The following is a 23,466-nucleotide window of genomic DNA, read 5'->3' as shown; positions in this document are numbered from 1 at the left end:
TCTTATGTATGTAGACATTCTATCCGATGTTTGGTCGTCTAGTGATCCACGATAATACATAGTTTAGAACTTTGATAAGCTCCTCTTGTACCTTCTTGCATGTTTGGAAAATACGTAATTTTGATCTGTGAATTATAAAATACGGAGGGGTATTTTTATTCGTACTGTCTGATATTTGAAGATTGTCATTTATGATTGTAGTTAAAAACTTTGATGTATTTAATCGGAGAAGTTATTTTTTTGGTCCTGTAACTTTAGGTCGTTGATACTTTTAGTCTTGTAACTTACTTTATTTATATATTTAGTTCTTTTTTTTTTGACGAATTGACATCTTACGTTTAATTATTCTTTTTAACAAATTTAATCATGTATTCATAATTTTGATTTCTTTCACCCTGTAATAGAGATTCATTTTTGGTCCTATAACTATGCTTAGGGTTTTAGAAAAAAAAATGAAATAATGTTTCATTCACAAGTTAAGTAAATTTAAAATTATCCACAATTACATTTACATTCCTATTTAATTAAAAAATAAAATAATATTTCATTTATCATAATTTTTTTGAGATGAAAATGAGATTTCATTCATGAATGAATTTAGACAACAAGAGCAAAGCCTGACGGAGGTAGATCATCAAGACTCCGGCACCAACCAACAACAAATTTAGCTAAATAATGAACCGTAGTATTGAGCTAAACAATCCACCGCACTAAGCTCGGGGATGGGTGAACCACAGGAGGTGGACTGGTTAATGTATTGAGTTGCGAGAGGCTGAGTGAGACACAAGCTAGTTTGGGGAAATGGGTGGGACAGGATATGGGGTTAAGGCCGGTGATTCATTAGTTCTTGGATTTGAGGTCGAGGTGAGAGGAGTTATAGGTACATGTCTAGGCGAGAGTGTTCAGTAGGGTGAGAGCGGCTGTCTGCAGTAGGAGGAACATTTTCGAAGACATCAAAAATAGAAGGACCACGTTTGGGAGGAGGGGTAGGAGTAGAGTAGGATTGAAGGGAGTTGGGGAGCGAATAGGCGACTGAATGAGGAACGAAGATAAGGACCCCCTTACTGGTTGCTATCCTATTCCGAGACTGAGCCAGTAACACTACCCAAAGCCAAGGTCCATAAGGGGAATTCTCTCCTGGATCACAGAAATCCTCCCTCACACTGGCGAGATAAGTGAACGAGGCAACCACACAAGTTGCAAAAATTAGGGAGTCTCTCATATGTGAACGCCATCAATTGTTCATCCCCCAAGACTGTTCGATGTTTTAACGCCCTCTTGAGGGGTTTGCTAACATCTATGGCCTCTTGAATGTGCACCAACAATCCCCAAGCCACTCCAGCCTCATACATATTAGTGTCTTTAAACAACCCCAATTTGTTCCAACAAATGAGCACACTTCCCTCATCATCTTTCCCAATGGTAAGCCGTGAATGTGCACATGGAACTAACATAAATTCAAATCAAGTCAAGTTTTATACCCAAGCTTTTTTGGTCTCATCAATTGACACTATTTGTGGGAACACAAATCTAAGATGTGAGCAATACGTACAACCAACATTGGAACTGAGAGATAGGATGGGTCATGCAATGAGTCGGGGCGCTTTGAATATCTAGTCTGCGTAGCAGGGAATGCCCTTGTCACTGTTTTGAATTAAACATAATTAATTCTAGAGTGGAGTATGACAACTATTCCCTCTCTAGTTGGTATAATTTGGTAACATCTTTTGAACTCGAAATCCCTCGAAGGAAGAACTGGAACAGGGACTAAGTTAGTCTTGGCGTAGATTACTGACAAAATGTTACAGGAGATCTCGAAACCATACAAAAAGGAGAAAATTTGAAATGCCTTATCGTAGATGGTCCCATTGAGATTCCCAAGGCTAGATGGTCCCATTGTTATGTTAATCGAGATGATGTTGTCTCAAGCACCCTTCTACTTCTTAATAACCTGATTTTGCCACTTGAATTGAACACACACACATTTCGTTGATATCGAAGTGTAAAAAATCAAGAACCCTCACCTAATTTCTTCTAATCCGTTGCAATGTAGCTTATAGAAAAGCATCCAAAACCATAAAAAATAAATTGAAATCAACTCTGGATGCTATAATTTCCTCGTGTTAGTCTGTCTTTGTGCCCGAAAGGCTAATCACTAACAATGTACTCGTTTCCTTTGAAGTGAAGGTGAGGGACTCGCAGAATAACGCTCATTCCCCAGTACATTTACTTTCAAGTAGTGAGCGGGGAACAAAATGAGTACGTCGGATGAAGAATATGGCTCCATACGGGAGCAGTTCTAGTAAGATTTTTGCAATATGAATACCTAATTGGTCAGGAGCTTTTTTACCTCGAAAAATTATAGAATTACCTCATGGAGTAACCAGTTTTTCCATTGATTCATTTCATAACTCCGAAGTTTCTTATCCCCTAATTTCGAAAAAACCATTCCTTGTGTTTCAAAAGAATCCTTTATTTCAGGCTTAAGAAAAAAAGGCACCCCTTGATATTGAAGAACTGATCTGAATTTATACGAGTTACTAACTTGAATTTGTGATAATTTTGAACCATTAATACCAAGAAGCGAAGTAACAAGGGGCATATGGCATTGAAGTTGGACATTAGCAAAGCTTGCGACAAGTTTGAGTGGAAGTTCCACGAAAATGTCCTAGTCAGATTGGGGTTGCTTTCTAAGTTTGTTCGGTTAATTATGCTTTGTGTTTTGTCAGTATCTTATTCGTTAACCTGTGTTGCTCTCAATTTGGCTATGTCATCCAACAAAGAGGGCTTGAACAAGGAGACCCCTCCCTTACTTATTGTTTCTATGCACACAGGTTTTTTCTTGTTTATTGCAGAAAAAGGAGAGTTGCGATAGGTTGCAAGAAGCTATTGCATATCACTAGGCCCCCCGAGTCTCCCACCATCTCTTTACCGACGACACCTTGATATTCTGTCAGGCTACAGCTGAGGCTGCATCTTGCATATTGGAGGCCTTGGAGACTTTTGGGCGAGCATCAAGATAGAAAATTAACTTCGCCAATTCTTCAGTGGTCTTTACCAGAAATATAGAATCAACTCTTAGAGATGAGGTTTAGGGAGCTCTAAATATTTGGTTAGAGGGTAGACATGATCTTTAGTTGGGGATCCCATCTGTGGTTGGAAAGTTAGGCAAGTCAATTTTTCAGTCAATCCGAAATAGAATTTGGCAACAAATCAGCAGTTGAAATGAACACAACCTTTCACAAGCTGACAGAGAAATTTTAATCGAAGCGATAACCCATGCTATTCCAACATATGCAATGGGATGCGTTTGGCTTCTTATCTCTCTAATTAAGGAGATCCAGTCTATGGTGTTTGATTTCTAGTGGCACAACAGCGGTTCTAAAAAAATCCATTGGATAAGTTGGTAGAAAATGATTAAGCAAAAATCTCATGGTGACATGGGATTCTGAGATCTTCGAGCTTTCAACCTTGCAATGCTCTCCAAACAGCTATGGAGGATAATCTCGAACTCGGACAGCTTGCTTAGTTGGGTGCTACGAGCAAAGATATTTCCCAGATGGGATGGTTCTGAATGCTACAGTCAGACGCAATCCATCATACACATGGCGGGCATATTTGTTTCACAATAAATCGTGAAAGGGGGACTTAGGCGGTACGTTAGTTCTAGCCAAATAGTTAGACTTTAGGAGGATCCTTGGATTCCGAAGCTTTTATCTTTTCGAGCTCTTTCACCTCACTATGTTGTTCGCAATCACTTGCGAACATGTCACCTCATTTCTGACAACACAACGGACTAGAACCATTTGCTCGTTCGGGATCTATTCTGGCCGGATGAAGCAAAAACCATACTAGAAATTCCACTTAGCACATTAGATGGGGAGGAATTCTTCGTTTGGCACCAAATGGCAAATTGTAAGTTTTTGGTTTGCAGTGCTTATCATGTGGCCAAGTCTTTGGCTGATCAGTAACGTCCTTATACCTCGCTATCTAGTTCCCCTGTTTTGAATATTATTTGAAATATTAAAGTCCCATGGAAGATTCAGGTTCTCTAATGGATATTAGCACAACATGCAATCCCCAATTGGAGTGAATTTGAGTAATAAATTGCATGATGAATCATTTGTTTGCCCATTGTACCAAGTTGAAAAAGGGGACAAGGAAAACATACCTTTCTCCGTTGTCCTTTTGCTCACCAAGTCTGGTGTTGCTCACCTGCGTTGGGCATTTGTTTCTGACTTCTCATCTGGATCTTATGGTTGGCGAGAGAGGATTGCAAAGAGACTCATTAAATTATTACTGTTTGTTAAGCCCTCTGGTGGAACCGTAGCTGCACTTTCATGGGTCATGTTCCTGATAAGTTTATCTCCTTTGCCCTCAACTATTTTCACACATACCACCAGGTTAATGCATCATCGGATAGTATTTCCTCCCATGTTGCTCCTGGTCCCGTCTTGCCATTGGTTTGATTAAGCTTAACTATGATGGGTAGTCTTTGAAACGACCACAGAAATTGGGGTTGGTATGTTGCTCGAGATCTCGCAGAATCTCGGTTAGAGTAGGCATATGCCAAGCGTGAATACGTCATAAAGCCACAGGAATAACACCTGGTAGAGACCCAATCTTGAGTACAATAAATACCGCGACTTCGATCTTTTTCAATGAAATCATCATGCAGTAAATCAACAAAGGCCAAAGTGATGTCTCTTTCTCCTTCAAGTTTACCTACTACGGTATCAGAGTGAATATGATATCCACCAGACAGATGTAACGCTCTAGGTAGTACACGAAAGTGCATACCATGATTCTTCTGTCATATTCCAACTGAAATGGAATATTACTACTGAAATAGAATTGTACACCCAGAATAGTTCTAAGAAGACATGATCCCAAGTCGATACTTGACATGTATCCCCTCTTTCAGGTCCACCACAAGGAAAACGAAAACCAAGATTTGCTTGAAGCTACAAGCAAATAGAACACCTTTCAGGAGTATCAATATCGTGACATGAATTGTAAATGCATGAATATAATGTACCAAGTCAGCAGTTCCTAACGGAATAGGTCGCAAAGCTACTTTGCCGCCCACCTACTAAATCACCACACCCCCAAGTTAACTGGTGCTTGCCGTTGCACCAGGAGATCTTCTTTAGTGGATCCCTCTTGTTCTTGTTTAGTTCCCTTCATTTCGGAAGCTGTTTCTATTTCTACATCTCTTTCTTCCTCACTTTCCACCCTTTCTTCCGTTTTTCCTTTCAGTTTCTTAGTAAGAATGGAGATTCGTTTTTTTCATTTTTTTAAACTATGAATAAAGAAGAGAGGATAGGCTCATTACATTCATTAAAAAAGCTATAAAAATTTACCCTAAGTAATTGAGCGTGGTGGTGAATGTATGGAATGGAAAGCAGTCCGACAATAGAGGAAAGTTGATCCAGAACTCGTGGAAGCCATCACTACTCGTGAGGCCGTCTTCTTTGCCCACAGATCCAGTTCGAGGAAGATACTACTTGAAATGGACAACTCCAACCTTCACCTCAAACTATCTTCTTCCCAGCTAGATTGCTCTGCCATTGGTGCCCTCACTCGCGATATCAAACAATTTGCATCAATTTTTGATAGTTGCCAATTCTCACTTATCCACAAAATTGGAAACAAAGTAGCTCATCACTTGGCTAGAAATGCCACTAACACTACTTCCGGGGTCTCCATTTTCACCCATCTTGTTCCTTTCTTTTCTTTAAAAAAAAAAAAAATCAAAACATACATACAAATCTATAGCCCCTTTTTGACCTATAACAAGTCCATCACCTCAAATTAAAAACTATTGTTTACTTTGCTTACATGTAACCCCATCCATAGGATTTGGTGGATTTTATATACTATTCCATAAGTAAATTTCGATCTCAATTTGATCATTTTCCTGACAAAAATACTCCTTGAACAAACTTATAAGGTTTTAGAGAACTTAGGAGGATCTAATTTTATTATTCTTCATCTTATATGGTTGAATTTTACATCTTATCTTTGTTTTACTCCCAAAATCTGACATAATTACAAAAGCTACTCGTTACGTATCACATTTACATGCATATATATAAAATATTAAATTAAAAACATCAAATATAAATAAAAAAAATATGAACCGTATGAATCCATTATTTATGTTAATAAATTTTGAAAATAATTAAAAATATTTTATATATATGCCCATCATATTTATTAATTATAGATACCACCTCAGCATGTTAAAGAAACTCAGCTGAACTCAAAGGACATTTTTGTTGCTAAACATTAATCAAATTCAGATCAACAATTTTCTGTCAACAACAAGAGAAAACTTCAAAATTCACATTAATTTTTTCCAAAATAATGAGCTAAATACAGGGCGAGGCAAACCTACGGTCTTGTAAATAAAATTTTTGATCTAACAAAAACCTTTTGATAATTATGAAAGTACTCAGGAAAAGATTACCCTCACATTTATTCATTTCAATGGCGACATTCAAAATCCATTGCTCTTATAGACAGATGTGTATGGAAAGCATCCTTCATGGAATCAGACATTTTTCAATAGAGACTGCCCTCTCACCATTCCTACAAGGCTACAAATTACCACAAGCTCTAAGCCTTTTCAGATACTTTGTGTACTGCCTGTCTATGTACAGATCACAACAACCAACCTAAATTCCTATTACCTACTTTGCACTTCAGCCTACCACACACTATAATCTGCAATTCTGCATTGGTTAGTATTCTGTAAAATTCAAAGATATGCAGTCATATCTCTTGGAGGATGGAAGCTAAAAACCCAAATGAGAAGTCTGAATCTGATGAGAATATGCAAAAAGGGTGAAATGTCTGTATGGCAAAATCCAATAATTCGAGAAGGAAAATGAAAACAGAACATAGAATAATGCAAGAAACAAGAACTTATTCATGGATGTGAATACAAAAACAACATAAGCAAATAGGAGCCAGTTTATCTGTGCCTACGGTAGATGATAAGGATTAGTGTTAAGACAGCAGAAAATAAGTAGTGGCAGTAATGAAACTTTCGTATGCATCAGGTCACAAAACTATTTGTATTTGCAGAAGTCACCACTTCTATAACAGACCACTGCAAAAGTTCTTACTACTGTAAATTCTAGAAATTGCTTTTCTAGCAACTAACTCCAAAATAACAATCTCTTGATTGTCCTCGTGTGAAGATTTTGATGCCGCAAAAATGTATAATCATTCATTTTGATCACTTAAAAGGGGCTGCGATGCCGAACCTGCAATGATTGAATATATACAATTATTTATACTGTGAATAGTGGATATCAACAGAATTGCCAATTGCAGAAATATTTAAAAGTTTTTAAGTTGGAAATTTTATTGCATTAAATATTTGGAATATATGAAAAAAATATATCTTTATCTAAAATACCCAATGTTATGAAATCCTATGAACTTAACCAACTAGTTGAATAGTACATTTGAGAGCTAGTGCTCACATTTATGATTTTGCCCTTAAATTTCCATCAGGAACCAACTTGAAGTACCAGGGGGGTAAAATTCAATATTAAACTTAAGTTGAAAGATTACCAGTGGTTTTTGCCGTATTCATCTCTCTCCTCTGCTTTCTGCCTTTTCTTACTAATGATTTTGTGTTCTCTATTCTAAGTTACACACTATAAGAAACCCCCCCCCCCCACCCACCCACTCCACCCATACATTAAGGAATATTCTGGTCTTGGCATATAATGGTGATGTCTATATTAGAATGGAGCTTAATGTTTCATGGATGTAATACTTTGGCTCTGGAGGCTATTTATCAAAATCTTTGCCTGCTTCAGGTATCAGTTCCCTTAAGTATCCAGACAAATTCAGATCCAACACATTGATCAGAAGGAGACTCTATCCATTTTATTCTGGACAGGAACATAGATCAGACTCCCCTCTCCTACAGAATTAACATTTATGTGTCTGTGCTATCAATTCCAGGAAATAACTCTCTTCAACAAAAGGGAATGGTGTCCCTCGTCACAGTCAGAGTGAGATAACGGAGTATGTTTTATAAAGGGCTCCGAACTGCCCTGAATTATGCCATATATTTAGAGTTGAGATTTTCGCCGGAATTTCATTTGAGTTAAGAAAGGATGCTTCGGGGGCACACTATAAATCACGCATTGATTCATCATGGCATAATCCAAGGTGGACATCCCTGAGCATAACCGATTAGATGTGAAATTTGTTCCAACATCACCATCAGCTCGATTTGCACTATTATCTATTCTTGCATCCTACTGCATGAAACTCACATTGTACTTGTACAAAAGGATAAAAGAATTAATGATAATACGAAACATACTGCAATCGATTGTCCTTTCTTCTCAACATTATAGGTCAAAAAGCATGATTTAATTTCTTAAGCTACAGAATCACAAGGGATATAAAAGAATCAGCTAAATCTATGCATGTCCCCACACATGCAATGCCAAGAATGACATGTAGCTTTCGATCCACACATCAATAAAATGATAGAATGGACCCAAAATTACCTGGAAGCAAAATAAGAAAGGAATATTACCTGCAAGATTATTTTGCTCATTGGATGATTGTTTGGAGAATTTTTCTTTTATTTCAATCACAACCAAATGAGTCAATAGCAGTCCAGCAGCAGAAGCACCAATTATCAGCATAGAGAAAACCGCATCCCAACTCATTGATGAAAGAATTCCAGTCAAAAGAGGACCTATAGCGGCACCAATAGATCCAGTACCGTCAATGATGGCTGTAACCGTCGCCAATGCTCGAGAATCACCTTTTAAAGAACTGTGAGTACCAAGGTCAGCAGAGACTGCAGTTGTTATAAGTGCATACGGCCCATTTACAAGTAGGCCAGTTATCATCATAAGAACAATGTTGGTGACTTTTGACATGCTTCCATATCTGCGGTACAAAAGCATAGAAGGGATTGCAATATACATGAAGCTAGCAGCCGTAGTAGCTCGAGCTCTGAGTTTATCAGATATATAACCAGCAAGCACTCCTCCAATTATTCCTCCAACGTCAAATAGAGTAGAGAGATTTCCTGCAGACTTCACTGACATATACTGTCCCTCAATAGCTGTACCAAGATACGGATAGCCAAATGAGAGTGGAGAAATGTGTAAGATGCCAAAAATAAAACCCTTGACGAACAAAATAAGACCATATGTACTTGCACAATATATTTGATCATGAAATACTAGCACTGCATTAACTGTGAAATATAAACAGTTTTAGAAATTTGAAGATAGAATGTTTACACGCGTAACAGAAACTAGAATGACATCTGTTGTCCAGTGAATACATTCACTCAATAGGAGCAAACAGAAACATTTAGAGAAGGAATTTGTCAACTTGGAGATTTTAACCTTCATCCATGCGCATGATTCCTTCAAGAAAGAATCTTCCTATCTACTTGCCTTATGTCACAACTGCATTTTTAGTAACTAGTCAGAATTATCATTCAGCACAGGAGGCATGTAAAACATTAAAACTGATATAATTACATAGACACTTCTGAAGTTTGTTCAATTACCAAAAGTCCAAACCTCCTGGCTAACTACACTGACACTCCTGTTGAAGACCTTTGGATCTTCTAAAATATTCACATCAGAACTTTGATAATGTTAGGGAAAAACTTAGTACTTCCCAATTAATTTATTAGTTCCTCTTCTTTTCCCTTTTAAGAATATGTTATTACTATTTAACTGATTTACCAATTAATAATGATTAATAAACAATTTAGTTATGTAAATAAATTAATAGGGAAACACAACCATTTCTTATATTTCTTAACTAATTGATAACTAAATAATGATTGAAAAAATTAACTACATCAAATGTATAATTAATCAAATAATTGATAAAAAATAAATAGCAATCCATGTCTCTAATGTAACACTAATACATATGTACTTCTTGTTTACAAATATATATTAGATATATATATATGTATTGAATTATATATCTTCACATATAAAGACACATTTTAATAAGTTGAAGAGAAGAGAGAGGTGGTTATTCGCTAAATTTGAAAATCTTAGGGACATGGACTAAGTTTTCCATATTATTTTAATTTTACTCATGTTCTCTAATTTTTTTGGCTATTTCATGGAGAGGTAACTGTGGCTATTCATCCTTTCCTGCCAATTCTTTGGCAAACAAAAACTAAGAGGTGATATCAGTATAATTGCAGAGAAGGTATGCGTTTTCGGTAACTTCACTGAATGACAAGCCATGTCAGATAAAGCTCTGAATAGTTCCCTTCTCTGACAGCTCGAACTGTTATATAAGAGGGCCATTCAATGAAACTGAATTTCACTGATGCTGGAACTTTAAGTATATGTGCTTACGGCTTTCTTCATATATTTCTTTCTAGAAACCAGCAAGGATAAAATGGAAAAGTTGCACCTAGCTCCCATGTAATTTGACCTGATGTTGGGGGGTTTTCTGGGTAATTATCCTAAGTTATAATTGCATCCCTTCTCCAACATCCTAACATTTGATATAATACAGCATTTCAACACAACAGAGTCTATATTAATACTGGAATCTGTGCTGTGGATCTCAGGGCTTTCTTCATATATTTCTTATGAAAAGGCAGTAAGAACAGCAATAGCATGAGGAAGGTAGGATAAAAATTGGAGACGAAAGTAAAGTTCAGGTAGCCCAAGCTTCCCTTCGCAAGTTGAGTTGGTATTTTTATAATCATCTTCATCATAAACCTTTGGCAGTCCCAAAATGTGGTTCTATTTTGTTCTTCTATAAGACAATGCTTGGGACCTACTTAAGTGCACAGAAGAATCTTCTCTTTTATATATTTAGACACTTGTTATATAGAGTATTCCCTTGTTCAGTTATTTCAAGTCATTTTAAGATTGAGCAAACACCACGGAATTGCTTCTAGATTTTGAGATTATTGGTCTCAAGTTGCCAAAAGTATTGAGATACAGTTCTGGTTGTGGAAATATGGTTACACTATATAGGACCTAATTGTACTATAGCAGCCCACATGTGAGAAACTTCAATCACGATTGGGACTGTTATCTCAAGTAATAAGCCACGACTAAGAGAACCGCATCTAGTCCATTTAGAAGGTTCTGCAGAGGATTGGAACTATTAAGTTGCAAAGTAGTCAGCAGAAAGAGGATTGCAACCTAACCAAACTCCATTTCTCATCAGCTAATCCATGGATGTTGTGTGGCTTTCGTAAAACCCTAACCTGTCTTTGACAGTTATAAGTGCTTTCATTTGGAAGTAGACACAGAGAGCTAATAGCGTATCATATTTCTACGAGTAAACTGGCTCGTCGCAGTTACTTATGTACAAAGATAACTAAACTAACAATCTTGAATTAGAAATTCACATCGATCATTAGCAAGCATATGACGGCACTTCAGTCCTAAGAATAATAAGCATGGTAACTTGCAAAACAAGTTGAACTAATTTGTCAAAATGTTGAAATCTTGTGAAAAATCTTCAGAAAGCTCAAAATAGGCATGTTTGGAAGTGTTTTCATGCTCTTTAATCAGGTTATGGCACTACAATGAAGGTACAAGGAAATCCCATGGAGTTTATACAAATATCCGATCCCCCTACAAAAGAATACCCCATGCCCTGTGTTCAACCAAGCTCAACTGTCAAAGGAGATAGACTCTCTTATATTCCACCAATCATTTTGTATTTGTTCCATAAGGTAGAGTATGTTTTGGTTTCATCACTAGTCACTTGAAACAGATACCCCAGTATTACATCACTCCATCCACGAAGCCATACACAAAAATTTTCAGTTAATCTTATAGGCATAGGCTAGTAAACACAAGGTTCAAGAAAGTGGTTTGAGCTAAAAATTACATCCGTGGACACAGAGACCAAGAATGTTGCTTCATCCAATGAATCACATTGAGATCGCTATAAGCTGTAAAAATGCAAATGATTGATTCCATAAGACTGAGATATATGTACAGGTTAAAAACTGATTTAAACAAGCAAACCACTAATTGATATTAATAAGCAGATTGGAGTTGAAAAATACCAGTCTGACTAAGGTAGAATGGCAACCAATACAGGAATGTGTATGCAACCATCTTTGCAAAGAAGAGACAGAGTGCAAATGGAATAACTCCAGGTATTAAACAAGCCTCGAGGAGTCCAATACTTTTCTTACTTCCAGAAGTTCTCTTGTGGTCACTGTGCTGCCCATTTCCAGCCAAGTGCTCTTTTAATTTCTGGGCTTCCTCATCTTGGGGTAGAGTTACAACCTTCACAGGTGTACCATCTACAACAGGGAATCCAACATCTTCAGGGTAAGCAGCCAAGAACAGATATACTATTATCCCGCTTAGGAAAATAAATGCACCAGGAAGTATAAAAGACCATCCCCACCCATACTGCAAAACACTAGCAGCAAGCAACGATCCAGTAATATTTCCAATTGAAGTGTGAGCATTCCAAACACCCATTATCAATCCTCTCTTCCTCTTGCCGAACCAATTCCCAATAACAGCGACAACTGAAGGCCAACCAGTGGCTTGGAACAAACCAGCAACCATTTGCATCACCAAATAAAACCCAAAAACATGAACATCCAGAAAGTAACCCATTCCAAATAACCCTACAAATATCCCACTGCCAACCATTCCAGTAGTCAGGAATATACGGAGGTCCAATTTGTCACCCAAATGCCCTGCCACATACATTCCAATCGAATAACAAGCAAGAAATGCCACATCAATCTCGCCCAATTTCGAAGTCCCATCCTTCCGATTAAACGGAGCCCAACCCTTGCCTTTCTTCAAGTCAATCTCGTCTAAGCTACTACTGGTCACCATCCGCTCCCTCTCGATGAAGACATCGCCAACGGGCCACGGACTAAATCCGGTTGAATTAGCACTGGGGTCTGGGTCCAGAACACTCTTTACTATACTACTGGGTTTTCTAGAAGCATGGTAAGCTGTATAAGCTATGAATGTAACCAACAAAACAACGTACCTGTATGTGGTTATACTCCAATCTTTTCCCCTGATACTCCTAATTAGCAAAATCCCAGGTGGGTTTCTCCTGTTATTATCCATCGTTCTCCCACTAGACATGTTTCCAATTTCCTAAAAGTCGTAAAACTTACAACATTGTTGAAAGTGAAAGCTGAAACCTGATCAGACAAAAAAAAAGTTGCCAAAATAACAGCTATATGATAATTTAAAACGTCAAAGGAACAAACGATAAGCATCAACGACACCTTTTTTCCGAATTTTTATGAAATTCTTGAATTCTCTATGTATGGGATCCGAGATGCGGAAGGCATGTTTATGTGTGTAGGGAGAAGGGAAATGAGCAGAGCGAGGGTGGCGGGAGGAGAACACGTAGGCGTGGAGGGACACGTGGAAAAACCTTGCATATTTTGAACTCTGCTAGTTCGTCGCCGCTCATACGGACCAACGCTAGTTTATAAAATAAAGGGATAATTACACAATTCGAGTTTGAGAGTCTTTATGTAATTATACGTAAATATATGTAGAAAATTATATTTAATATTTTAAAATTTTATTTTTATTAATAAATAAATTTTTTATTTAATTAAAATTTACTAAATTTATTTATATTAATAAAAAGAATTAAAAAAAGATTATAAAGGTGATAAAATATCTCTTATGGTCCCTTAAAACTCCATTAAACTCACAAATATCAGTGTGACCTAAATTAAGTATTTTGAATCCCATTATACTGATTGATAGGTCTTCCTAACTTGTTCAGCTTCTACACAAATTTGGGATTTATGACCTTGTTCAATATTATAACTAGGCGTTAACTCAAGATTCATCATTTTTTTGATTGAATTTAAATTTAAATGACCTAATATACTATGCCATAAATTAGAAGATTTGACATTCATGATAACAAAATCAGAAACAACAGTTTAATTACTTTCAACACGAACTTTAAACAAACCATCTGATAAATAACATTGCCAACATGAATAAATAACTGGCGAATCAATTCATTTGAAAGAGAATTTTTGTATTACAAATTTATTGAATTTAAAAAGGATAGTTCATAACCCTCACTAACTATTATAAAATGGACAAAATGCATAAAACTCCCATGTGTTTTAAAAATTTGCAAAAAACACCCTCCTATTTTGAAAATAGGCTGAAAACCACCTCTTATTTTGTTTTAGTCAGCAAAAAACTCACATTCTGTTAACAACTAACGGAAGTGGAAGATACGCGCGTCTGATGCGTTTGGCAGTCGTTTTCTGCGGTTTAAATTCATATTTAATGACACTTTGGATTAAAATATACCTTTATGGGTCTATATAGATACAAAGGGCTTTTTGGTTTGTTTTATGTCTTCTTTTTGCTATTTCTCACCCTAAAAAATAAGTATTAAATTATTTTTCCATATTAAATTTAAATTAAACTAATAAATTAATTTAATTTATTTACAAAAGGCGAGCGATTGGTGATGGTCGGCGACCGAAAAATTGATATCTATGCATAGAGTTGATGAAAATCAGTGGGAGGTGGCTCATTCGATTCGCAAGGAGGAGGCGAAGAGATTGGTGGTGGTCCGCGATCGTGGGTCGCTTCGGTGACGGCGAATCGATGGCGGAAAGCTTCGGTGGTCGTGGTAGTAGTCCAACGTCTATGGTTGATGAATCCCACATTGTTTGAGGGGAAATGTTCACCTCATCAAGGGGAGTCGAATCGTATGTTTGCCAGCCGGCGACATACTGTGAAGGCGCCGAAATTTTAGAGAGAAGGTGGCGGCAAAATGTTGGGCGAATCAACGGATTTCAAGGGTGCCGTGGCGGCGCGTCCGGAGGAATTTCATGACACACGCACTATGGTTGGACCAGTCGTGCGACGACGAGTCTAACGGTGGTGATCAGGACGGGAGACGCGCCGGCCGGTGGCAGCGGGGGAAAAGGGTGGGGGTTGTTATTTTTTTTATATATATAATAATAATATATTTTTTAATTTTAAAATATATTTTTTAAAACTTAACGGTTGAAATTAATTGATTAGACCTAACGAATAGTATTTGATCAAAGAAGATCCAACGGTCATTAAAATAAGAAATAATATATTAGGCAAGGATATAATGGTTATTTTCTAAAAAATTAACACTGTTAGTTGAATTTAACAGAGAGGGGGCGATTGAGCTGAATTTTACAAAATACCAGGGGGCTTTTAGTCTATTCTCAAAATATGAGGGTGTTTTTTGCAGATTTTTTAAAACACAGAGGGGTTTATGCATTTTGTCCTTACAAAACCACTAGATAATTCTCCTAACAATAGGTACATGGTGAACTCTTTCCAAAGAAAGAACGTGCTTTGAAGGATACTTCAAGTCCATGCTTTCTATCCTGAGTACTTTAGTTGTACTAAAGTTCCCCCATATTTATTGTCTTTCCATTGACGACCGGATATGGCATAGAAAGTGATTTATTAGCACAAACATGCACATTTGCTCCAACATCAATCAACCAATCAAAAGGTTTATAAATAGTCAGAAGTTCGGTTGTACCTTTAGTTGCTCCTGAGGTGCTAGCACCGCTAGAACCCCCCACAATCATGTTGATAACTGCCTACACAGTCTTCACTTTTTTAGATGGACAATCCTTAGCCTAGCATCTAACCTGCCCACAGCTCCAACAAGGTTTGCTTGTTTTTGTTTTTTTGTTTTTGACGGCATTAGTTTTGTTGATAATTTTTTTAGTTTGTGCTCACATTATTCCCTTTCTTTTCCCCAATTATCAAGTTGGCCCTTGGGCTGATGCGCATAGGCATATTATGAGTCTAATTTTTGTACTCTTCCTCTATAGTAATCACGATCATAAGATCATCCAAAGACAATCTCCCTTTCTGATGCTTTAGTGTCATGCCAAAACTTTTTCAAGATTAAGAATTTTGTCCACTATGGACATGACCAGAAACTTCTCAGAAAGCTTCATCTCAGTATCAGACAAAGCACGCTCAAGGTTGATAATCTCATGCGTATGTTCAGTTACAAACCTTCCCTTAGCCATCTGATACCTCATGAACTTAGAATCAAAATACTTTTCGAGCCCTTCCGCTTTGATATATTATATTTCCTATCCAATTCATCCTATAACGATTTTGCAGTATCGGAGTCGGAACAATATACATCAAAGAGCGTATTTGACATTACTGACAAAATAGCCCCTCGACCTATTTGATCCCTTTTAGTCCACTGTGCAATCTCAGCAGTTTTGGGATCTATATTAGTTGGTTTATGTCTAGTCACCTAAATCACCGACAAATATCATTTTATCGTCAGCTCAAGTTTCTATTGCCAGTATTTGAAAAACTAGCTTGGATACATATCTGGCAAATTGGACAAGTCGACTTTTGGGGTAATTGGAATACTCACAAATTTAAGTTTGGCCATTTTTATGTAAAGAACATAAAGTGAAACCAAAGATTTTAACAAGTTTAATAACAGAGTTTTAAACTTAAAAAACAACAACTCAAAAGCGGAATTTTGTTCCAACAAATTTGATTTTTCGAACATGTATAATTTCTTCAAGACTATTCGAAAAAGAATTCAATAATTCGTAGTATAGTTTTGAACATAAAATAAGATTTGCCCGAAGGCGAGAGTGAGGCAGTTGAAAAACCAGTCGGCCCTAATGCGACAGACCTTCAAGAAAGGATTACTTCTTCCAAAGAGGGGTCCATATAGTGAGATGCTTTCAATCGGGAAATTCCCCAGGAAGGAGCGGTCGGGGTGGGAAAAAAGCACGTGCTCCTGCTTTAAGAAAAGAAGAAAGGGCTTTCTTTCCCTACTATATAAGATTCAGTCTAGAATGCGTAGCGAACTAGAGACAAACAGTTTGAAACCAAAATTGACAAAGCAAATACATAGGAATAAACAATCAAATAGTTAGTTGTTTCATTAAAAAGTAAATCAATAACATATAAGAGAGTTGTTATACAACTCTCGATCAGAACCAGTTACCAACCCACTTCTTTACAACAAGAAGGGCCTCCCAGTTCCTGTGCCCCCAGCAGCAAGAGGTCATGGACCCCCCCACAGGCCGATTAGGAGGTCCTGCCCTAATGGCTATCCAGTCTGGAGTGTTTGCAGAAAGCTCTCCAAAATGTCCAGTACCGGATTGCAGGGACCCCCTTGGAAGAACAATAAGGTGTCTCTTTCATAGATTCAGTGATGTCGGATGAGCTCTCGGTGAACTATCGTACCCCAGTTATCGCTGAATATGATGGTATTACTAACCCCTAGGAACACCTCTCGCTCACTGAGAATGCAACCCTTCTATATTGATACACGGACGGGATCAAATGTCATTTCTTTGTCACCACCTTTGCCAGAGCGACCCAACAATGATTCAGTAAATTGGCAGCGGTGGCGATAGGAAACTTCTAGGAATTCTAATCCCTTTTCTACACCAGTTCACTAGAAATCAAAAAATTTCAAAATACTGAGTTGAGTCTCTTCGTTGTACGACAGAAGGAAGGCGAGCCTTTGAAGGAATACCTACAAAGATTCAATTCAGCCGTGCTTGAGCTGCCCTTCACTACCTTTGAGGTTAAAGCTAGCGCCTTTTCTCAAGATTCCTAGACAGGGACTTCTTCAAGTTATTCGCCAAAAAACCCGTTTCAAAGTTTGATGCTTTCTTAGCTCGTGCCACAAAATTATCAACATGAACGATGCCCAAGCCTCTAAAAGGGAGATTTCGTGGAGAGAAAAGGAAAGAAACAGAGGAGAGCCCCGCTAAAATACCCATAATTGATTTTTGAGATAAAAAACCACCTTTTCAGAAAATAAATGCTGGTCTATACCCCATTGAATGTCCCCATCACTTAGGCCCTCATGGCAGTACAAATAAAAGGCTTATTCGCGTGCCCGAAATTAGCTAAGGATGGTTTCCATTATCCCAAGTCTAAAAGATTCTATTGTTCTCAAAATGCCTGTGGTCACACTACGGAAGAAACAATTATTCAGAACAAATATTTGCAAGAGTATGTGTGTTGGGAAAATGCCTGATGGATGAGGCCATATAAAAAGCTAGAAACTAATAAGTTGAAGGCAGCGAAGGATTGCAACCCGAAACACCTTCCAAAGAAGGCACCCAGTATTATGCCAGGAGGAAGGGCTGAAACTAGTGAACCCCTGGCGCAAGGGAGTTATACGAATCATCACGGCAAGACCTATTGGGGGCAATTCACACCATGCTAGAAACGCGCAAGTTAAGAAAGCACACGACATAACTGTGAATGAGGTCCTGGATGTGGAAGCATTGGATGACACCCCTCTCATTCAATTCGGGCGAGGAGAGTGATCTGGACCTAAAGGCATCTCAAAATGATGCTTTGCTCATCACAACACTATTGGCCAATTATGAGGTGGGATGGATCTTTATATATTCGGGCAGCTCAGAAGATATATTATTCGATGAAGCTTATGACTAAATACAGTTGGGGGATATCCCTAAGAAACAGTGAATACTCCCTGTATGGTTTCGCAGGCGAGGTGGTGCACCCTCGTAGCATGATCTCACTACCCTTGACCTTAGGAACTGGGTCAACTCGAAAAACTTGTTTATTAAAATTTCTGGTGGTGGATGTACCTTCAGCCTACAATGTCATCTTGGGAAAACCTAGCCTTAATGCTTTCCAAGCTGTGAATGTTACATAGAGGTTGTTCGAAAAAGGCGAAAGAGGAGCACAGATGAAGTACCCAAGGAAGGGCCCCTAGCAAACGAGGGAAAAACCTGGTGTTGGTGGAAGAAACTAAAGAGGAAGGAGGGACACCTGCCAAAGTCCAAACAACTAAGGAGTTATTGGCCATAAAGCTTATATTGGGAATCGGAGAAAATTAAATGGAAGATGCAATTTGAGAAGTAATCCAATGCTTACAATATAGTATTAGATATATTCGCTTAGACCCCCCAATATTTGAAAGTGATCGACCCAAGCCCCTTCTTTTTGTTTTGGGTGTGAAGCAGTGTCAAACCAAAGTACCAAATAAGCATTAGCTCTCCCTGAAAACGAGGTGATCCAGCCGTACCTTCTAGTACGGCTACGTTGTTATGACTTCTTATTACTCATCAGCTCAACATATACCCCAACACCAAGCAGGTAAAGTAAAAGAAAAGACACTTCGAAACTAAGAATGATAAAATAATTCAGGTTGAGGTAGACAAACTGATAATAGCATGGCACATCAAGGAGAAATAGTTCCTTGAGTGGTTGTCTAACATAATCTTGGTACATAAGCTAGAAGGAAAGTGGAGGATGTGTATTGCCTTTAGGGATCTTAACAAAGCATGTCCAAAAGACTGTTATCCCTTGCATCAAATCGATGAACTGGTGGGTTCCGCATCTGGATGTGAATTATTAAACATGATGGACGCCTCACAATGATACCACCAAATTATATTGGCTCCTAAAGATCGAAAAAGAGTAAATTTCATTACCTCTGCTGGCACATTTTGTTATGTAGCAATGCCGTTAGGCTTAAAAAATAAAGGAGCCACCTATTAACATTTAGAAGATAAGATATTTCGACCACAACTAGGGAAAAACATCGAAGTCTACATGGACGACGTGTTAGTAACGAGTAAAAAGATTGAAGACCACATTGTAGATTTTGAGGAAACATTCTCAATCTTATGAAAATACAGACTAAAGTTCAATCCAGGAAAATGCACATTCAAAGTACGGGGAGGGCATTTCCTGGGATTCATGGTAACATAAAGAGGCACTGAAGCCAACCCCCTCAAGGTCAGGGATATTCTTGACATAAAGGCATCAACCAATGTTAATGAGGCACAATAGTTGACTAGAAGGATGGCTGCACTCAATCACTTTATCTTAAAGATTTAGAGAAAAATTTGCCCTTCAAAATATTAAGGAAAGCAAAGAACTTCGAGCGAGATATTGGTTGTCAACAGGCCTTTAAGAAACTTAAGGAGTATTTGGTAGGACTCTCCATGTTGGTAAAATCTTCACCTGGGGACACCCTCTACTTTATGTTTCTTATACTCAAGCAGTTAGTTCTGTCCTCATTCGAGAGGACGAGGAAAAATAGAACAATATATACTATGTTAGAAATGTACTAAATAGAGAAGAGAGACGTTGTATCCCATAAAAAAAATGGCCCTAGCGTTTATTATCACAGCTAGGAGGTTACGCCCCTACTTCCTTTCATACCCGATGGGGGTAAGGATGAATCCAAAATTAAAAGCAAATCTTGGGTAAGCCAAACACCTCAGAACGATTGATAAAATGCACGGTAGTAATTAAGCGAATATGAAATTTCATACTTACCATGAACAACTATTAAAGCCCAAGCTTTGGCGGAATTTTTCTTCGAGATGACAGGGACACTCTTGGAATACACTCCGAAGACAGAAATATGGTTATGGTTACTCCATCTAGATGGATCAACCACAATACAAGAAAGTGGTGCAGGCATAGTCATTGCCTCGCCTAAAGGAGAAGATATGGAGTTCGCTATCAAATTCAAATTCAAGGCCTTTAATAATGAAGCCAAATATGAGGTGATCGTGGTAGGCATGAGGATGGCACACGAAGTTAGAGCTAGACACCTTGTATCGTACTCAGACTCACTATTAATAGTTAAACAACTACAAGGAACTTACAACGCTAAACGAGAGAGCATGGTTAAGTATTTAAGGCAAATAGCAAGCTAAAAAAGCAAGGATTGAAAGCTTCCAGCTTATACAAATCCAAAGGGAAGAAAAGCTTAAGGCTGATTGCCCCTCCAAACTAGCAAGCACCTTGGAAGATTGTAGAACCAGACAAATTACTATATAACACCTACTAGAGCCAAAGGCTCCCTTGAACGTCCAAGTTATTTGCTTGGTGGAGGATTGGCGAAACAACTACATTAGACGGATGACACATGGATCCCTCCTCTGTCTAATGGTTGGCATGCCACGCTATTTGCTTGGCGGTCGCTTTCGAAGCATATAACCTCTACAGGCAAGGGGTGATCGGTAGGTACCTAAGAATGGCATACAGTGTCTTCTTGCAATTAGTTGCTCTCTTGCCGGCTTGTACCTAGTTTCTATACAAAACTTGCAATAGTCCATATCAATATGGTCCTTCCAGTACAACATGCAACTATTCTTACACGCATCAATCTTCTCAACAGGTAAGCCCAAGTCTCTTATCAATTTCTTCGTACTATAGTAATCCTGGGGCAGGGTGTGGTCGCGCAACAATATTTAATCAGCTCATTGCGACATTAGATCATATATATGCTGAGAAATATGGCCCTCGGATTTGATATTTACAAACTCAACTACAACCCCCAATTGAGATTGGGTGCAACTGTTCCCTGCTTGGTAGCATGCATTACATTGTGCAATCGATCTGTCAGCCCAGATATATAATTGTAGGGGCCCCCATCGCAATATGAACTAGACCTACATTAGTAGGACACGACCTCGTACCGTCTTGGTTATAATTAGAAGACTAGACAGGTGGCCTGACAGCATAAAAAACTATCCTCTGCGCCCAATCCATCTACCCCGCATTACCCCAAGATGTACTCGTCCCCTGCATAACATGAAAATCGGGAGTTTGCTCCTCCTGCAACGGGGCGGCCATTACAGCCTCAAAATACTTCTGCACCCTTTCCTCCCCATGAGAAGCCCCATTATAATATTTCGGCATAAAATCTTTCATAAATAGGTCGAAATTACTTCATCTGTGGTTTTTGAAAACTACATTATTGCACTTTCGACAAGAACACCTAATTTTCTCACCATCCACATATGAATGTTGACACTTCGCCATTCTATAAATGTAGCAACACCATCTTGAAACTCCTGAGTAAGACCCGTCCTACTCAGAAGGTTCTTTTCATACATCCATCTCATCAACTGTCCCAACATGATGATTAGTCGTACATATACACAGATACATATTATTATAATTAATATTAAAATTAATTAAATATAACAAAATTACAACAATATATAATCAATTGACAAATAAAGGGTTAAAGTTGTTACCTGATCAAAGAAAAAACACTACTAAAGGATGTTATTTTTTGACTTATTTTTACTTAATATTATAATTTGTGAATAGTTAAAAAGAAAAATGAAAAAACTATGTATATTTATTGAAATACAAATTTTTAAATAAAAATTCTTATAGAATATTTCTTTTTTTCTCCACATTCATATGTGGAAAAAGTTCATAAAAGGGCATTCAATAATAATAATAAGAGAGCGAGTGTTTAATTTTGAAAAAATTATAAAAATGTGACAGAAGTTTTATTTTTTCAAATTTAATACTGATCAAAACTCAAATATTTTTCGAAAGCTACCCAAAAAATTAAGTAATTTTTTTTAATATATTTCATTATTAAATTATTGTAGAATAAAAGAGAAGTTGATGGTAGAGAAAATAATCAATATGATAGTCTATTCCATCTCTTGATAAAATTGAATTCAATATTAATGCTCAACTCTATTATTAATGGTGTGTCCAAAAAATGCATGGGTCCAATGAATATAAATTATGCTCAAATTTGGATCCAAAGAATGCAAATCCTAAGAGGGGGAACTTGTAAAAAAAGGCGTTAGCGCTTCGACACCCAAGTTAGTTTCGAATTTAGGAATAAATAATTGTAACGATAAATCGTAATGAGAAATCGAGGAGAAATTCGTAGAAAAACTTATGCTCAGAGTGCAATTCGAATACTAAAGCAAGACTAGAGAGTGATTTTTCAGATTTTGGAGGGTGTCCCTATAGAGGGACTGAGCTTGTATGTATAGAGGGGGCGCTCCCCTTTACTGGGACTCTGCACACCTCCTTTATCCTTAGAAGAAAGGGCCAAAAAACGTGTGTATAAGACTTGACTTGGTTTTATCTTCACCTGATTAGCTCATAATAACACGTCTTTTCCTAGGGAATGATTCCTTGCATGTGAGCACTCCTATTTTGCGGGAAGTCCGTGTAGGTTTAAGAGTCTTAGATTTTGGGGGTGTCTCCCTTCTCCTGGGTTGTCCTAGTTACCAGGGGAGTCCTGTTAGGGCTGATGTGGTCCAATGTGGAAGCTGACAAGAAAACTGATTCTTAAACCCCTTTCATGCTCATGTCACGTCGAGGTACTGCAGAAGAAAAAACAGCAAAATCCGATCCAATATATCATAATCGATTAGTTAACATGTTGGTTAACTGTATTATGAAACACGGAATAAAAATCATTGGCTTATCAAATTATCTATCGAGCCATGAAAAAAATTCAACAAAAGACATAAACAAATCCACCATCTGTTTTACGTCAAGCAATACATGGAGTAACTCCCGATATACCAGTAAAAGCAAGACGTGTAGGTGGATCGACAAATCAAGTTCCCATTGAAATAGGAACCACACAAGGAAAAACACTTTCCATTCGTTGGTTATT

At 37.7% G+C, this 23,466-nt stretch overlaps 1 protein-coding gene across 4 annotated transcripts; it reads right to left on the bottom strand.

Annotated features, from left to right (window-relative positions):
• Positions 1-6,911: 6,911 nt before the first annotated feature.
• G3PP4 (Major facilitator superfamily protein) lies at positions 6,912-13,425 on the bottom strand. Of its 4 annotated transcripts, XM_088881988.1 has the most exons (5): positions 13,271-13,411; positions 13,024-13,136; positions 12,068-12,931; positions 8,573-9,112; positions 6,912-7,274 (listed from the first exon to the last, which is right to left on the bottom strand). In XM_088881988.1, exons 3-5 carry the CDS (start codon positions 12,861-12,863, stop codon positions 7,234-7,236), a joined length of 1,377 nt encoding a protein of 458 aa, XP_088738114.1. In that variant the 5' UTR covers positions 12,864-12,931; positions 13,024-13,136; positions 13,271-13,411; the 3' UTR covers positions 6,912-7,233. The 4 variants fall into 4 exon arrangements, with proteins under 4 accessions (XP_088738114.1, XP_011081329.1, XP_088738113.1 ...); XM_011083027.3 differs by having other exon boundaries at positions 12,068-13,183; positions 13,271-13,425; XM_088881987.1 differs by having other exon boundaries at positions 12,068-13,136; positions 13,271-13,412.
• Positions 13,426-23,466: the final 10,041 nt, after the last annotated feature.

This window comes from Sesamum indicum, linkage group LG6 (assembly GCF_026168435.1).
Source record: "Sesamum indicum cultivar Baizhima isolate 11 linkage group LG6, ASM2616843v1, whole genome shotgun sequence".
Taxonomy (NCBI): Eukaryota; Viridiplantae; Streptophyta; class Magnoliopsida; order Lamiales; family Pedaliaceae; genus Sesamum; species Sesamum indicum.
The sequence above is the reverse complement of the archived record's forward strand: the minus strand, read 5'-3'. Positions and strand labels throughout refer to the sequence as shown.

Bases quoted from the DNA above. Each gene is read 5' to 3' on its own strand.
- G3PP4 (XM_011083027.3), bottom strand. From the start codon at position 13,124: ATGTCTAGTGGGAGAACGATGGATAATAACAGGAGAAACCCACCTGGG. The intron at 9,113-12,067 runs GTATTTTTCAAC...ATCTTGGTACAG, and splicing joins ATTCTACCTTAGTCAGACTG to CTATTGAGGGACAGTATATG. The intron at 7,275-8,572 runs GTAATATTCCTT...CAATCATTGCAG, and splicing joins TGAGCAAAATAATCTTGCAG to GTTCGGCATCGCAGCCCCTT.